The sequence below is a fragment of the Acipenser ruthenus genome, chromosome 36, assembly GCF_902713425.1.
Source record: "Acipenser ruthenus chromosome 36, fAciRut3.2 maternal haplotype, whole genome shotgun sequence".
NCBI classification, from domain to species: domain Eukaryota; kingdom Metazoa; phylum Chordata; class Actinopteri; order Acipenseriformes; family Acipenseridae; genus Acipenser; species Acipenser ruthenus.
The window spans coordinates 2,367,065-2,383,248 of NC_081224.1; the positions used below are offsets into that span (position 1 = coordinate 2,367,065).

At 39.6% G+C, this 16,184-nt stretch overlaps 1 protein-coding gene across 7 annotated transcripts in view; it reads left to right on the forward strand.

The window, feature by feature from the left end:
* LOC117402068 (EVI5-like protein) overlaps positions 1-16,184 on the forward strand; it is a 63,088-nt gene that overhangs the window by 25,330 nt on the left and 21,574 nt on the right. For all 7 annotated transcript variants that reach the window (XR_009310727.1, XR_009310728.1, XR_009310726.1 and 4 more), the window contains 4 exons: positions 8,049-8,177; positions 13,400-13,540; positions 14,407-14,574; positions 15,599-15,745. Coding sequence is in view for 2 of the 7 variants with exons in the window: in XM_059008214.1 (XP_058864197.1) it covers positions 8,049-8,177; positions 13,400-13,540; positions 14,407-14,574; positions 15,599-15,745 (585 nt within the window). In the remaining 5 variants the exon portion in view is untranslated. The remainder of the gene's footprint in view (positions 1-8,048; positions 8,178-13,399; positions 13,541-14,406; positions 14,575-15,598; positions 15,746-16,184) is intronic.

Sequence of the window (16,184 nt, forward strand, 5' to 3'; positions counted from 1 at the left end):
GTGTCTGTTGTTATCTTTACATTTATTTATGGTTTTATTTTGTAATATAGCCTAGTGAAAGCACAGGAAAGCATAGATGAGCAGTGTAAAGCACAGAGAGGTATGGTAAAGCATATTAAAAAAAAAACATGGCAGACTAACCCTTATAAAAGTTTCCCATAGTAAAAGCATAGCAAAGTGTAATAAAGCACAGTGAATGCATGTTAAAGCATGGGCAGGCATTGTAAAGAATAGCGGGGCACACTAAAGCATATTAATAAACATGGCAAACCAGGGTAAACTATGGTAAATGCATAGTATAGCCATTGGAAAAACATGGGGGGACTGCAAAAATACAGTGCTAAAGTTTTATAAGGGTAAGTACACTACAGTACTTCCTGGCAAACTGGCCTTATCCCGAGTCAACAAGACGAGGGATAGCCAGGATTCCTTATACTGCCCCCTACAGACGAGCGCCGGCAAGGGAAGCACGTTTTTTTGTTGAGGATTTTTTTTGTTTGTTTTTTATGCTTCTCTTCATCAGATAGAGAGAATAAAAAAGAACGCGGTGTGTTTGTTTGTCGGCAGCTGTGCATGAGAAAACAAACAGTCATCGCCTGTGCGCTCGGCGCAGCTTGTGTGTGGTTTTCACACCTCGCCATAACTTTGATTGGGTGGGGCTCGTGCAAGATTACAAATGTGTATCTGAAGCGATCACTGCTGTAGCGCTACTTAAAGAAAAAAGAAATTCAGAAGAAATAGAGAGGGAAGAGAGCGCGTCTGTCCTTTCAACACCAGCTGCTTGGTTTTTCAGATTGACAACAGCATTTTCTGTACGTATCCCTCCATGAATACAAAACACTCAACACTCAACAACCCTTACAAACGTTTACAGTGGTTGTTTGCCCTATGCTTTCCCCATGGATGTGCAATACATTTGCCATGGTTTTTAGCATGGTTTGTCATGTTTTTTAATATCATTAAGAGATACTATAAATAACCTAAATAAATTCAGGGATAAAGGTTTCGACTAGAAGACATTGAAAAAGAGTTTTGTTGATTAGTTGTTTAGTTTAGTATTTTTATATGTACAGCTATGGCCAAACTTTTTTTGCCTCACCTTAAGATTGTATTCATGTTAGATTTTGAAAATTTCCATTTTCTGTCAGCTTTTCGTTAAGTATATGGAAAACCTACAAAGCGGTATGTAATTCAATATGTTAACGTAACATTATTCAGCAGGTTTCATTCGACTTTATGAAGCAAAATTTTTTAATTCTATAGGGTGAGGCAACATCTTTGGCCAGAGCTGTAAGTACTGTATGCATTTATTAACATCTCAGTGTTTTTATTGAGAGCAAAAATTAAGTTGAGGATTTGAAACCCCATAGGCTGTGTGTTTTACTGCTAGGGAATCTGACTATTTGGACCAGTTCACTAGCCTTGTTGTAACACCAGTGTGAAATTGGCACCATATTTTGTGAACAGAAACTAAACTGTCAATGCTGCAAACCTAGTAACGTTTCTCAAAGTGTGTGCTCCAGTGTGCAATTTGCAACCTGTTTGTGGAAGAGAGTAACTAGACTAGTGAAACACCTTTGTCTATTATTATCTAGTATATTATTATATGCATTTTGTATGCATTTATACAGCATACAAATTAAAACACCCCATTGCTTCTGTAGTTTTGATTTGTTGTGCACATGAAATCAAACCACTGGAACTGAAAATCTAGGGAAATTGTCAAAATAGGCAAATTAGCAATTGTCTAATTGAATTGATAACTTTAATAGGTCACACATGCAGTTTAAAATAGTAAGAGAAAAGGAACACACAGCCGCAAGTGTTTAAGATGCCTAATTAAAGCACAAAGTGGTCTAACATTTTCACACACAAGTGCCTATTATTTCTATATCGCTGATTACTGAGCGGAAATTGAAATTCTCACCCCCAGAGGTTTTCATGCAGGCAGGTATATAAAGGATATAAATGACAAATCTTGAGGTGTTCAGATACGATTTCACACGACTGTATCTGTTATACATTTGAAACATATATATATATATATATATATATATATATATATATATATATATATATATAGATAGATAGATATAGATATATATTTTTTTTTTTTGATTGATTTATAAATATAAATATAAATATTAAAGGAAACAACTAACTATTTAAGCAAAACAAAAAATAATAGGTATGTCCGGTGGCAATGAGTTTTCAAAGTAACGCTTCTAAAACAAAAAATCTATAAATTGTCGAGGCAGTTTGTAGACCAAAGGAGAGCAACACTATATGAATCCAGTCCCTTTATTGTGGCTGTTTTTTTTTTTTTAAATGTATTGTCACTTTTGCAATTTCCTCCCATGTGTGTTCATCAAAGCCTTTGTTATTTTATACATAGTCGTTGCCTTTTCAAGACAGCAGCCTTTTTTTATAATAGCAGCATTCTTTACACTGAAACCTCAATGGGTTCCATTTGAAAGTGATTGCAAAAGGTTTCAAAGCAGAAGCTAAATGATTAAAAATGTATTGAAGATCATCATCAATCTGTCTATATATAAAACTGCTGTGCATTATATCGATAGTGTTAGATAGCAATTGATCCTGTAGTCTAATCTCCTCTGTCGCTGCTACACCTTCATTGTTCTCGGTATTTTATTTTCTATTGTTTCTCTGAACTTTTGATCAGCTGGTTTGTGGCCACGGGCACATTTACGTATCTTTCTCAAAAGGTCAAGAGAGCATGATCATGTCTATCTGCTTAACATTTAAGTAAGTTCTTTTCATTGCAGAATGTAAAATAGGATGCCATTGAGAAGATACAGATTTATCAAATGGTACAAAAGCAGAGTTTGAGAGAGTTATATAGCAAGGGCTCTAGTTGCAATACAGATATGTCAGTACTGCAGTAAGATTGTCTGCTGTCGTCAAGTATTTTGTTTACTGTCCTTTATTTTTTCATTATATTGTCAGACTCTGTAGTCGGTCAGGCCTTTACTAAGAATTATGTTGAGTTTCCCTTTGTAAAAGACCAGCAAAAGTAGTAATAAGGCACAAAGAAAGCTTTGTAAAGCCCAGAGAAGTATGATGAAGCATATTAAAAAAGAAGCCATGGTAAACTAACCCTTATAAAAGTTCCCCATAAGTAAAAGCATAGCAAAGTGTAAAAAAACATAGTTAAAGCATGGGTAAGCATTGTAAAGAAAAACGAGATATGGTAAAGCATATTCATAAACAAGGAAAGCCAGGGTAAACTAGGGTAAATGAGTAATATAACTGTGGGAAAAGCTTGGGGAAATACCATGGTAAACTTTTTTAAGGGTGTGTTGCTCCTGTTGTTGGTTTGAAATGCATCAGGCTTTCTTCATCTCACACTAAACCCTGTAGCTCTCTGTCGAAGTTGTGAATCAAAGTTGTCAATCTCACACCAAGAAGTATTTCCCCCGATGCTGGTGAGAAATGACGCCCTCAAATCTCACACAGAAAGGTTTTTAAAAAGCATTCTCCTGGACGCTTTCTCTTCTCTTAAAAGCGCTTACTTTTTGCACCCACTTGATCAGAAGTGGAAACTCAGAGAGACTTCAAATGACCTTTCAATCGTGGCTTTCATGTACAGTATTGTACGAAGTTATCAGTCAGTGGAAGGGTTACCAGATTTCAGGAGTGAAAAAACAGGACTTTTCTTCATTTAATTGAAACTGTAGCAACTCTGAAGCAGTTAAAATAAATAATAACACAATCATAATAAAAAAAAGTTTAACGTGTGTGTGTGTGTGTGTGTGTGTGTGTGTGTGTGTGTGTGTGTGTGTGTGTGTGTGTGTGTGTGTGTGTGTGTGTGTGTGTGTGTGTGTGTATATGGGCAGCAGTGTGGCGCAGTGGTTAGGGCTCTGGACTCTTGACTGGAGGGTCATGGGTTCAGTCCCAGGTGGGGGACACTGCTGCTGTACCCTTGAGCAAGGTACTTTACCTAGATTGCTCCGGTAAAAACCCAACTGTATAAATGGGTAATTCTATGTAAAAATAATTTGTAAAAAATAATCATTGTATGTGATATCTTGTAACAATTGTAAGTCGCCCTGGATAAGGGCATCTGCTAGGAAATAAATTATATGTGTGTGTGTGTATGTGTGTATATATATATATATATATATATATATATATATATATATATATATATATAAAATTTATATATATATATCATTTTTTCTTGTCAGTTATAAAATCGTCTGTGTTAATAAAAATGCAATTGTGACTAACTAGGTAAACTTCCAAGGTAAAATACAAAATAAACTAGCCATGGTCCAGGAAGTTAAATATAAGTTAAGAATATTAATTATTAAACCCATAATCAGAATTATTAAACAAGTAATCCATTTGTTTATTTGTTTTATGTATAATAAATTACAGTGCTGTCAACTTGCTGAGCACACTGCCACAGTTTTGTACTTTTATAAAAAACGTGAGTAGAAAATTAGCAAAACCGTGACGATTGAACAGTTTTACTGTTTTTGCCGGGGACGATCCCACTTTTCCCTGGACGTCTGGTAAGCCTTGTCAATGGCGTGTTTATCCATTGTAAACAGGTATGTTATTAGCACCCTCTATTTATTTGAATGTGCTTATGGTAACACATATATAATATATATCAAATTAAAGTCCAACACTTTTGACTTTTCACTTCAAAAGGACTTCCAAAGGGCAGGTTTCACAGACCCTGATTAGCACTAATACCAGTTGTGGACTCCTTTACCCAATATTAAAGAATAGTGCTAACCGGGGCCTGTGAAACTGACCAGAAGAGTCTGTCAAGAGTTTACTAATAACCTGGCATTAAAAACACATAACAGTGTAACTTGGAATACAGTACACCTCTGGACAAAACTTTTGCACCACCCTTTAGAAATAACTAATTTTGCTTCATAAAGTCGAATGAAACCTGCTGAATAATGTTACATTAATATACTGAATTACATACAGCTTTGTAGTTTTCCATATAACTGAAAAATGTGACATTTCGAAATCTAACATGAAACACTGTACTACTATTATGGCTACCAGCAGACTTTTGCGATATCATTTTGCAGTTTATTTGATTACACGATGTTAAATAAAAAGATCTAAATTATGTTTCTATAGTTTAGTTTTATAAATGATGTCTCAATACTAAAATTCTAGGGGATAAAAACATGTTGGCCACAGCTGTAACATGTACAACACATTTTATGAATTACAAAACTTAAAGCTGTAAAAAACACTTATCTGTATGGTGCTGTATATATTGTACTAATGCTTTAGTAATAGCCTGAAGATCTCAATACTTAACACAGCAACTTACTGACATTGTACACCCTCTTATTAATGCTTGTATTTCCAAAAGCGATATCAAAGTGCAGATTAAAGTGGTTGATATTAAACTGAGTGTTCTAATAACCAAAGCGATGTTATTATCAGGAGCTTGTCCCTATTGGCTCCTGTTATTCTCCAGCCAGGACGTTTCAATGTGTTCATAATGAGCAGAGGGTGGCAGATAGCGTGTTTGACTGTATTGCCATTGAGAGTGACAGAATCGCCAATGAATTTAGCGCCGTTTCAGGTAGAACCTGGAACAAAGGGCAGCTTGGCAAATGTTTCCCATTGTGATGAAATCTCAAATACCACAAAATACAGAGAGGCTGTGTTCTATTGTGCTTGCGGATTATAATTCAATGTAAACTTGATTCACTGTGAAGCAAAGCAGATTGCCGTCTCATTCTGCGTCGTGGTTTTTATTTTCTGCCCATTCTTGCTATAGAACCTGGGCAGGTTCCCTGTTCCCACGCCCACCCCAAACCGACCCTTTTGCTAACCGACATGATGAAGTGGGTCGTGCCATCCTCTGAACTTTTCACCCTTCCAGAGGAACTGGAGTGAGTGTGAGAGAGAGAGATGAGACGGAGCTTGTTTTCTCATGGCTAATGGACCTGTGAGAAATGTAAAGATTGTTCCTCCTTTAAGCTGCCATGCTGAAACCACCCCCACCCCCACCTTGTTTAAAAATATAGTGATCATAATCAGCAGTAGGAGTGGTTGCTGCTGGTGGTGCAGTAATTCTGCAGTGGGGTGTATCCTAACCTCATTGCATATATATATATAGAGAGAGAGAGAGAGAGAGAGAGAGAGAGAGAGAGAGAGAGAGAGAGAGAGAGAGAGAGAGAGAGAGAGAGAGAGAGAGAGAGAGAGAGAGAGAGAGAGAGAGAGAGAGAGAGAGAGAGAGAGAGAGAGAGAGAGAGAGAGAGAGAGAGAGAGAGAGAGAGAGAGAGAGAGAGAGAGAGAGAGAGAGAGAGGATATATATATATATATATCTATATATCTATATCTATCTATATCTCTATATAACTATCTTATCTCTGTCTCTCTATCTCTATCTATCTATATCTATCTATCTATATAGATAGATAGATAGATATAGAATTTATTTATATATATATATATATATATATATATATATATATATATATATATAAAAATACATTATTAGAAAAAGAAGAAACATAGTTGATAAACTCACTGTTTTATCAATTAAATATCTATAGATTATCATTTACTTTTAATTATTAAAATTGTACGTTTTTAGTTTATCAAATGCTTTTCTTCCTCGTGAAGCATTTCTAGTAATTGATGAGTATCCTGTTGGATCCTGATGCTTTGTGGATAGAGAGCCGTGTGCTGTTTTCTCATGGAGATATCTATATAAATTGTTATTTCTGGAAGTTTTTATTTTTGCTAAAATCATCCAATGAAATGAAGATACGTTATTACAAAGCCTTCTGTTATTATGTGCCAATAAATATTGCGTAACTTCCACAGTATCTGACTAAACTGCCTCGTGAAAATCCAGAATCAGCAATCTTTTGTAACAAGGCTGTAATATGCATTTAACAGCATAAAACGGTTCAAACTTAAATGTGATCTTTTTAACAAAGTATTCTTTTTAGTCCAAGCTAGAAAGTACTAAATTAAAAAATGCTAATTTTGTTGTTTAAGATTTAAAAAAGGCTTTGTAAAAAGTACCTAGAAGGATATCCACCAAATCATTATTTCTTGTTTCAGTGCAAACCGTGGGGGCTCCTGCAAAACATAATCGCAGATCTCTGAGTTCACTTCCTCCTTGGGGTTCTACCCAAAGAAATATATTTCAGTGCCGAAACAAAACAAAAAGAAAGACTTGATACAACACAAAACAAAGAAGGTTCTTCTTGCTTTTTAAAGAGAGAAAAATTGCCTCAGTCGTTCAAAACATAACAGTTTTTTTTCCCTTCGTGAGTTCCAGTTTTCCAAAAGCAGGCTTCAGTTCTGAAACAGATTATACAAGCTTACTTCAGCTCTTTACCTTTCTTGCATGGGCAGCCTCCTCTTGCACAAAGGCAGCTGGGCAATTGAGGATTGACAATAGTCTTCACCTGTCTGTCTCTGTGGAAACCAGTTTGGGGTGACTAATTGATTAGTTGATTGATTGACCTTGCAAGGTATTACCCTTACAGCTGCCAAATCAATACCTCAAAATACAAAATGTATATATTTACACATACCGCTACTGCCAAACGTTGTGCATCACCCTATAGAATGAACTCATTTTGCTTCATAAAAAGTCACATGAAACCTGCTGAATAATCATACGTTAGCATATTGCATTACATACTGCCTTGTAGCTTTCCATATACATTCGCGAGAAACTGACAAAAATTGAATAAATGTGACATTTTGAAATCTAACATGAAACACTTAGTGTGCCACTATTACGGCTTCCGGTAGACTTTTGCGACATAATTTTGTAGGTTCTTTGATTACACAATGTTAAATAAATTATGTTCATATATTTATTTTTTAAATGATGTCTCAATCCTATAATTCTAGGTGATGCAAATCTTTTGACCACAGCTGTAGATGCACCACCTGTACTGGTCCGTTATACTGTGGGGGGGATCCTTTCCAGAGTATGTTCTCCATGTGCAATGGAGCCCTCCCCCCCCCACCACCTGCTGTGCACGCTAACCCTTCTACTCTCCCTCCCCAGGGGGACCCGCGCTACACCGCAGAGTTCGCGTCAGATCTCCAGACTCAGCTGGAGCAGTCCCGGCTACAGGAGGCAGAGCTGCTGGGGGCCCTCAGAGAGATGCAGGACAAGGTGCTGCACATGGAGAAGGTAGCTTGCACGACACGTTCATATCAGATTTACCTGCGTTTTATCGGTTTGAAAATGGCCATTGCGACTGTCGCATCCCAATAGGGGAATTACCCTCAGCCAGTTTTCCTCCCTAACCTCACAGGAGTGCAAAGGCCAATTCAACGCAAACTGTGGCTCCCCAGCCAATATCAGCGACTCTGCTAGAACGGGATTTGAACCACCCTTGCATGACTCCAAACAGCAGCTCTGTTGTGTGTGAGCCCCCTTTACAGTTTGTAGCATAGAGGGGAAAGCCCAGCCATTATCAACTGTCACTCATAAAAGTTCACCACAGTAATAACTTGCTGTTCTTATGACTTTCTCATACCATGTGTTTACAACGTCTTATCATAGATAAACATGGGTTTAGCAATGTGTGCATTATTGACCATGCTTAGTTGTGCTTTGCCACAATTCACTTTAGTGCACTTTGCTATGCTTTTCCAATGATATCCTCCTTAACCCAGGGGCAAGAAGGCACAAATGGCTAATTCTGTTGCCTCTGATGCCTTCTGGAAGTCTGGGTTTGTTCCTGGCAAGTTTGGTAAACTTGGCATCCAGTGGAAATGCCTGAGAGAGGGCCAGGGCTGAATGGTGCAGCCCTCCTTCATAGCGACTGTAACACAGCGTTGCCTCTCGCTTCTGTGTGTCAGATTTCAGTTTGTAAGTGCAAGCTCTCAGCTGAAAGGCCTAGTTAGTGTGGTCTGTCCACAAGTTTTACATACACACTAACACTGTGTATAAAGGTTGTGTGGGTGTTACTGCACCCTTGAACACACTCACACCACCTCCCTTTGGTTTGCAAACTCTCAGCTGACTATTGACAGCTATCTATTTTAGAATAACCCTCATTTTTGCTGATTTACTGTAATATGATGAGGAAATATAGAGAGTGTTATTTTTGGAAAAGGCTTGATTGATCAGTGGAAGGATTTTTCAAAAGCTCAACAAGGCTGGAAATAGGATCCCTATTGCACAGCAGTTTCACCCATTCCACAGCCTGATTAGCCCCAGTGTGTTTAGGTAACAAGCTCAGGAGTGTCTTATTAAACACACAGTAAAAGCAGGAATGGATCAAACTGCTATACAGCGGGAGTCTTATTGCCATCCCTGCTCAGTTTACATTCTGTTTTCCCCACGTCTCAGATTATTATTATTATTATTATTATTATTATTATTATTATTATTATTTATTTCTCAGCAGACGCCCTTAGCCAGCCACTTACAAGATATCACATTATACACATTATACATTATTTCACATTATACAAATATCACATTATTTTTACATACAATTACCCATTTATACAGTTGGGTTTTTACTGGAGCAATCTAGGTAAAGTACCTTGCTCAAGGGTACAGCAGCAGTGTCCCCGACATGGGATTGAACCCACGACCCTCCAGTCAAGAGTCCAGAGCCCTAACCACTACTCCACAAAAGTTTTAACAAATGTTTGTTTTTTTTGTATCAATGTGTAAAGATTAATATTGCTATCGAAAACCAAGTTAACAGGAACCATCATTATTTGTTCTTATAACATTAAAAAAAAAAAAAGGAAAACCAAATCTAGTCCATGATCGGGCATGATCATGGGCAGCAGTGTGGAGTAGTGGTTAGGGCTCTGGACTCTTGACTGGAGGGTCGTGGGTTCAATCCCCAGTGGGGGACACTGCTGTTGTACCCTTGAGCAAGGTACTTTACCTAGATTGCTCCAGTAAAAAACCAACTGTATAAAATGGGTAATTGTATGTAAAATAATGTGATATCTGTATAATGTGAAATAATGTATAATGTGATATCTTGTAACAATTGTAAGTCGCCCTGGATAAGGGCGTCTGCTAAGAAAATAAATAATAATAATAATAATGATCAGGTTCAAATTTAGGGCATTCCTGCAGTGTTGCAAAAGCTTTGTAAATGTGTCTGCGATTTACACTAGCTGTTTTGGGATGGCGGTTTTCATTTCGGAAACCAATTATCAACATAAGTGCCTTTTTTACACTCTGATGTTCGCTGTATATGCGCAGGGCTGGCAGTATGTAGGGTGGGGTGACACGAAAATGCTAAAATAGATGAGTCAAAACACTGTTGTTTCACAGTAACTTCGCAAAACTTTTTTTAAATGTATTTATTATTAATAAAGACATGAGACAGACAAAACCCTCCCACAAAAACCCACCCACTCCACATGGAACCTTACTACCGGCTATTAGAGCTTATAATGATATTATTACTGTATGTGAAAGGCCCATCAGAAACTACTGGAAAAAATTTGCTCTGTGAAGAATTTTATATTGGACAAAGTTCACTTTAGCCTTCCTAGAAACTGAAAGAGAATTGCTACGAATTTTACCCCAGAAAACAGAATCGTATAACAATTTAAGATCCCTCACCCACTTATCAATGAGGGCAACAATCTCCCCTTCACTGGATCTCAAGACAGAGTATATATTAGAAACAAATTGATTCATCCCTCTGTATTTTAAAACACTCTGAGCCAGAACGGAGAGGGACATAAGTATCCATGTGGAGGATAGTTTAGATTTTAAAGAGAGTTGAATATATTGAAAATAGGCGTTTTTATGAAGGCAATGTTTTTCTTGCAGCCTCTCCCAAATTATAAAAAAATCCCATTCTCAAAAAGGTGGTTTAGATGGGAAATACCCTTTTGCCTCCAGAAAATTAAACAAGACGTTTGATCTTAAAGTGATTCAGAATATTCTTGATCGCTTACGAATGAAAGCGTGAAATTTAAAAAAGCAATGTACCCTCCCCAGTAATGTTGCTGTGCGTCATAGACAAACATTGGCGTTGAAACGTGTTTGAACATTGAAGAAATTAAACAGAATCTGAGATCACTCTTCTAGTAATCCACATTTAATGAGCACTGAAACTAATCGCTGTTTGTACTAGTAATTAAATACCCAGCCTGCTGCATTCAACAGGGATGGAAATAAGAATGGGAGTCTTATTCCATTCCTGTTGAATATCAACTGCTGATGAGAAATATCTGTTTAGCAAAACTGCAAAAACATCGAATAGAGGAATTGGTTAGCCTTCCACCAAACTAACAACTAAATCTGTGAGAAAATGCACACTGCGGTCCTAAAAGATCTTGAGGTTGTAAGTGAGAAAATCCCTTGTCACGACCATCTTATTTACTGAGAACTGCTGGTGCTGGCTGGCATTGGCGGACACCTCCAGTGTTTTATAGAACACAACCATTAGCACAGAAGGATAGTATTTGAAAGAAACATTTCCATTTAAACTTTGATTGAAAAACACCTGCGAGTATGTGGCAGGAGGATTTTTTGTTTAGAGCAGTTGCTCCAACCGTAGTTATCCCAGGATTACCCCTAAAAATAGTTGGTTCATACAGTCCATTTTTATTCCCTAGTGCTGTGAAATGCTCAAAAATAAACTCCAGCTGTGTCGCCTCCCAGTGTCGTTGAGGTCGATCAAATCCAATTTAGGGTTACAAATCTCACAGTAATCTTTTGAACAAATTGAACCTCCGAGTACGAACACCTTGGGAATGATGCATTTGTTGGTACAGTAATTCTGCTTTCTCTGTGACCAGCAGGGTGCTGATAGGAGCGTCTGTCTGGTTGCATTGCACGCATGGTTGAGTGATTGCATGCTTCCGGCTGACAGTGGGGTGTTTGATCAGGTCAGGACCGGTCAGTTCGTAAGTTTGGTGTTCGTAACTCTGAGGTTCTACTGCGTTAAAAGTATTTAATTTAATAAATAACAAATCATAATAATACAGAGAAATTCACAAACGATCACCACCGTAACATTGTTTTTGAGACCTTCAATCGGGATTGTCAACTGCTCGATTTTGTCAAATGGGCTCAAAAAATGCAAAAAATTTCTTTCCAGCCTTACACTGTTAATGAAACTATAAAATTATGTTGTTTTTTTTTTTCTTAAGTTCCTAGAAATGTGACATTCACAACCTTCAAAAACAGACACCTGTACGGGGAGCAGTCTAGACCACCAGCCTCGATTCATATGAATCTTGAAACCCACCTTTCCCACTTCTGTACCCCTCCTCTCCCCCCCCTGAACCCACCAAACCAGGAAGCTGCAGCAACAGCCTTGATCGTGAGGCTGGAAACACGAAGCTGTGAGCTCCGAGCCGAGAAGCAGAGCTCTCTCAACTGAACCCCACAAACCACAACCCGTTCAATGATTCTTGACAGATATGGGACCATGAGAAACATCTCGAAAAGGCAGAGACATCAGTAAACCCCCTACTCCCCCCCCCCCCCCCCCGAATCTGTTGCTGCTGGCTCTCAGAAACACGGCAGGCAACAGGAAGACAATCTGTACAAGCCTGAGAGGGGCGTCACTTTAACAAGACCTCACGTTAAACCCAGACCACCCTGGTTTCTCAGAACTCACGTGCACTGGCGTCTAAATAAAGACATTTTAAGCATGGTAAATAAATCCACAGCGATTCGTATAAGAGCTGTGTTGCAGTACGTGTGCCTGAATTAGTCATTCTTTGATTCCAGTGATTGTTAAGAAATACTGAAATTAAACTATTTCTCAATTTATTCAGAGTGGCATGATCTGAAATTCGTCTAGAGTGGTTTGAAATCCTCCTCTACGTTGAATTCTGTTTCCACCACATCAGCAATGCATATGTTTTGGCCCTGTTTTTTCACAGCAGGTAGCAGAAAAAACATAATGTGTTGTGTTGCGTGATTTTGAATCGTTGTACTTGAAAACACAGTGTTTTGCAGGTACCCATAATACTTTGCACGGGTTCCGGTGTAAGTGAACAGACACAACAACAACTGTGCAGGGGCCAGAAAGCTACGTGGGAATGGAGTAAAGAATTGATCTTCTTCCTCCATAAATATTCAACAAGAAACCCGGTGGAGGATCTTGTATTTTCAGATGACACCAAGGTTTAAAATCGGCAAACACACACACGCACACGTACGCACTCACAAGCAGACAGATGCACACGCGCAGTCCCTTGATCGTTACAATAATCTCCACTTGATTGTATTTTCCAACCTCACCAGCTGTGACTACTCCTGTAATTACCCCACACACGCAGTGTCACACCCAGTGAGACATTGTGGGAAAGGTCTGTACAGCTCAGCTTCTCGAATCCCACAACAGCCGAGCCTGTAGTGCAGACCTCCCCAGACCTGCTACCCCTTTTGTCTCGTGTCTGTTTCAGAGGAACAGCCTGCTCCCCGATGAGAACAATATGGCTCAACTACAAGACGAGCTGAAAGCAGTGAAGCAGCGGGAGATGCAGACCCTCAACTCCTTCAAAGAGATGCAGTCGCAGATCTCTGACCTCAACGAGCACTGGCAGGTACAGCAGAGAGGGGGGGTCTCAATAGCTCCGACCCTCCCGTCAGGGGGTTCCCCAGCATAAGCCTCTTCCTACTTTGAAATGCTTTGCCCCTCTGTTTGCAGCAGTTGGAGGTTATATGGTAATTCCCTTCAAGTTGTAATACAGAGTATGATTTCCACGTCAGGTCTTCTGTAACAGTTTCTAAGGAAACGTCTTCAGAGCTTACTTGACTAACGGCAAACCTTTTTATAAATCATGTATGATAAATCAAACGATCTCCGTTAAGAATTTGTTAAAATTCCAGTATGTTGTATTCTGTGTATAGATCCCGTGCAGAACAAAATTTAAAGAAGCAACAACTCTTTTTAATTCATTTTGTTTTTGTGATTTCATAAGAAGTTAGAAATGTTTTTTTTGTAGGATGTCTCATCATAACAGAAATCGGTCTGTATAGTTTGAGCAGTTTCGCTTCACGGTCCTCTTGACCGATCTGCAGGAGATCTGCCCTCGCACAGCATATCTCCTTATAATATCCTACAAACCCTGTGGGACACAATATCTGAACTATAATCATTTGCAATGGACACGAAACACTGAAAAATCTAGGAGTGGGCTTTTAGGAGTTAGTACATTTTCTTTTTGCAAAATGGCAAAGGTATCAGATGTGGTGTTCTCTCTCTCTCCTCTCGCTCTCTCATTCTCTGTCTGTCTCTCTCATACACTCTCTTATCTCTTTCATGCGCTCTCTTCTCTCTCCTCTCTCTTGCTCTCTTTTCTCTTGCACTCTCTTCGCTCTCTTGTCTCGCTTCTCTCTCTCTCTCTCTCTCTCTCTCTCTCTCTCTCTCTCTCTCTCTCTCTCTCTCTCTGCGTTTGGTTCTGTGCAGCTCCACATGTCTCGCTCCTCAGGAGGAGGGGGTCACTGGAAGGAATCCCCCAAAAAGAACGCCCTCAACGACCTGCAGGACAAGCTGATGACAGCGAGGCTGAGAGAGGCACAGGCCCAGGCAGAGACCAGGGAGCTCCGACTGCAAGCAATGCAACTGGAGAGCCAGGTAACCCGGGGGAAAATGGGGGTACATGAGGGCAAAGTGGGGTTCACACATCGGGAGTGTGCTTGCACCACCTGCTTGTGTACACAAGAGCTTCAGAATGATTCCTTGTCCTTTTTAATACAGCACATGGAAATAAGACTCCCATTGCATAGCAGTTTGATCCATTCCTGGTTTTACTATGAGTTTCTAATAAGACACACCTGGGCTTCTTACCTATACGCTGTGGCTAATCAAGCTCATAGTGAAACAGCTATGCAATAGGAGTCTTATCTCCATCCCTGTTATACATGTGACTACAACCCTATAGAGCCACAGCACACCAATGTATAAACAGAAGCCACTGGATTTAAAGCCTGGACCGGAGACTACTGTAACTTTGAACATAAAATTGCAATTGACTTTCTGTGTTTTGAAACGTCATTGAAGACATGGAGATGTCTAGCCGAAACATTTGAATTTATGAAAAGACTATTACTAGAATAGGCTATTACTATTAAGCTTTTACAATATAAATTAATATGACCTGTGTTTGTTGTCTTGAACGTTCCACCATTGTCCACTAGATGTCTCTGTGTTTAGTTTTATATTATAAGTGCTTGCATTTCCACTTGAAAGGGACAAGCTGATTGGCCAGTTTCCCTTGTTCCAAGTGCAGACGCTATCATTAATATTCTGATATGATCAAGGTTAGAAACTCATGCCCAGTCCTGGGGTTCAGACCTAAGTGTGTTATTGAAATGATCAGGAGGCAGGGACTTGTACAATCAGGCCCCTGTTAAATAAATGGTCCCTCCCTAATAAGCTGCATGATGGACAGTAAACCTAGTGATCAGTTCAGTGAAGAGAACAGTAGGCCTGACTCCTCGGATTCCTGGCACACGCTCATTTCAATCATATTCCTATCCTAGGCTTTGAAGCCCAGGACTGGTTGCAAGACAGCCGTGAATTTCTAACTCTTGATTGATCAAAAGTGGGAAAGACTGAAATGAACACCTCCTTTTTTGTCCCGCTCTGTTCTGCTCAGAACCAGATCAACAGCAACCTGCTGAACCGTCAGGAGGTAGAGAGCGCCGCCCTGCAGGAGAAGCTGCAATACCTCGGCGCGCAGAACAAGGGCCTGCAGACCCAGCTGAGCGAGATGAAGAGGAAACAGGCTGAGTCAGACTGCAAGGTGTGGGCACTGGGATTGAAACGAAGAGGCCGGCGCCTAACTTTGACCCCATAACAACCTGTACAGCTTTGGCGCTTATTAAAACGTTACTTTTGCTTGTGGTCAGGCTAGCCGCCTGCCGTGTGGGTGGAGCTACAGCTCACACATTCGTTTTCTTTCGGCTCCGACCCCGGTTTACACCTCGTGGCAATCGGAGGCTTTCACCTAGGTGTTTTTCTCGTTCTCCGGGTAGCGTGGACGATGTTCAGCCCTTTGGCTTTGCAGCAGCCCTGAGGTGAATAAACGGGACCTTTTAATACCCGACGCCCCCCTGGAACACACCTGGCAGTGACACACAGCAGGCAGGCTCTCCCAGGAGTGTCGGGTACTTCATTAATTAATTACACACACTGTTTACAATATACATTTACACAAAAACCCCTCTTCATGCGCAGGGCTC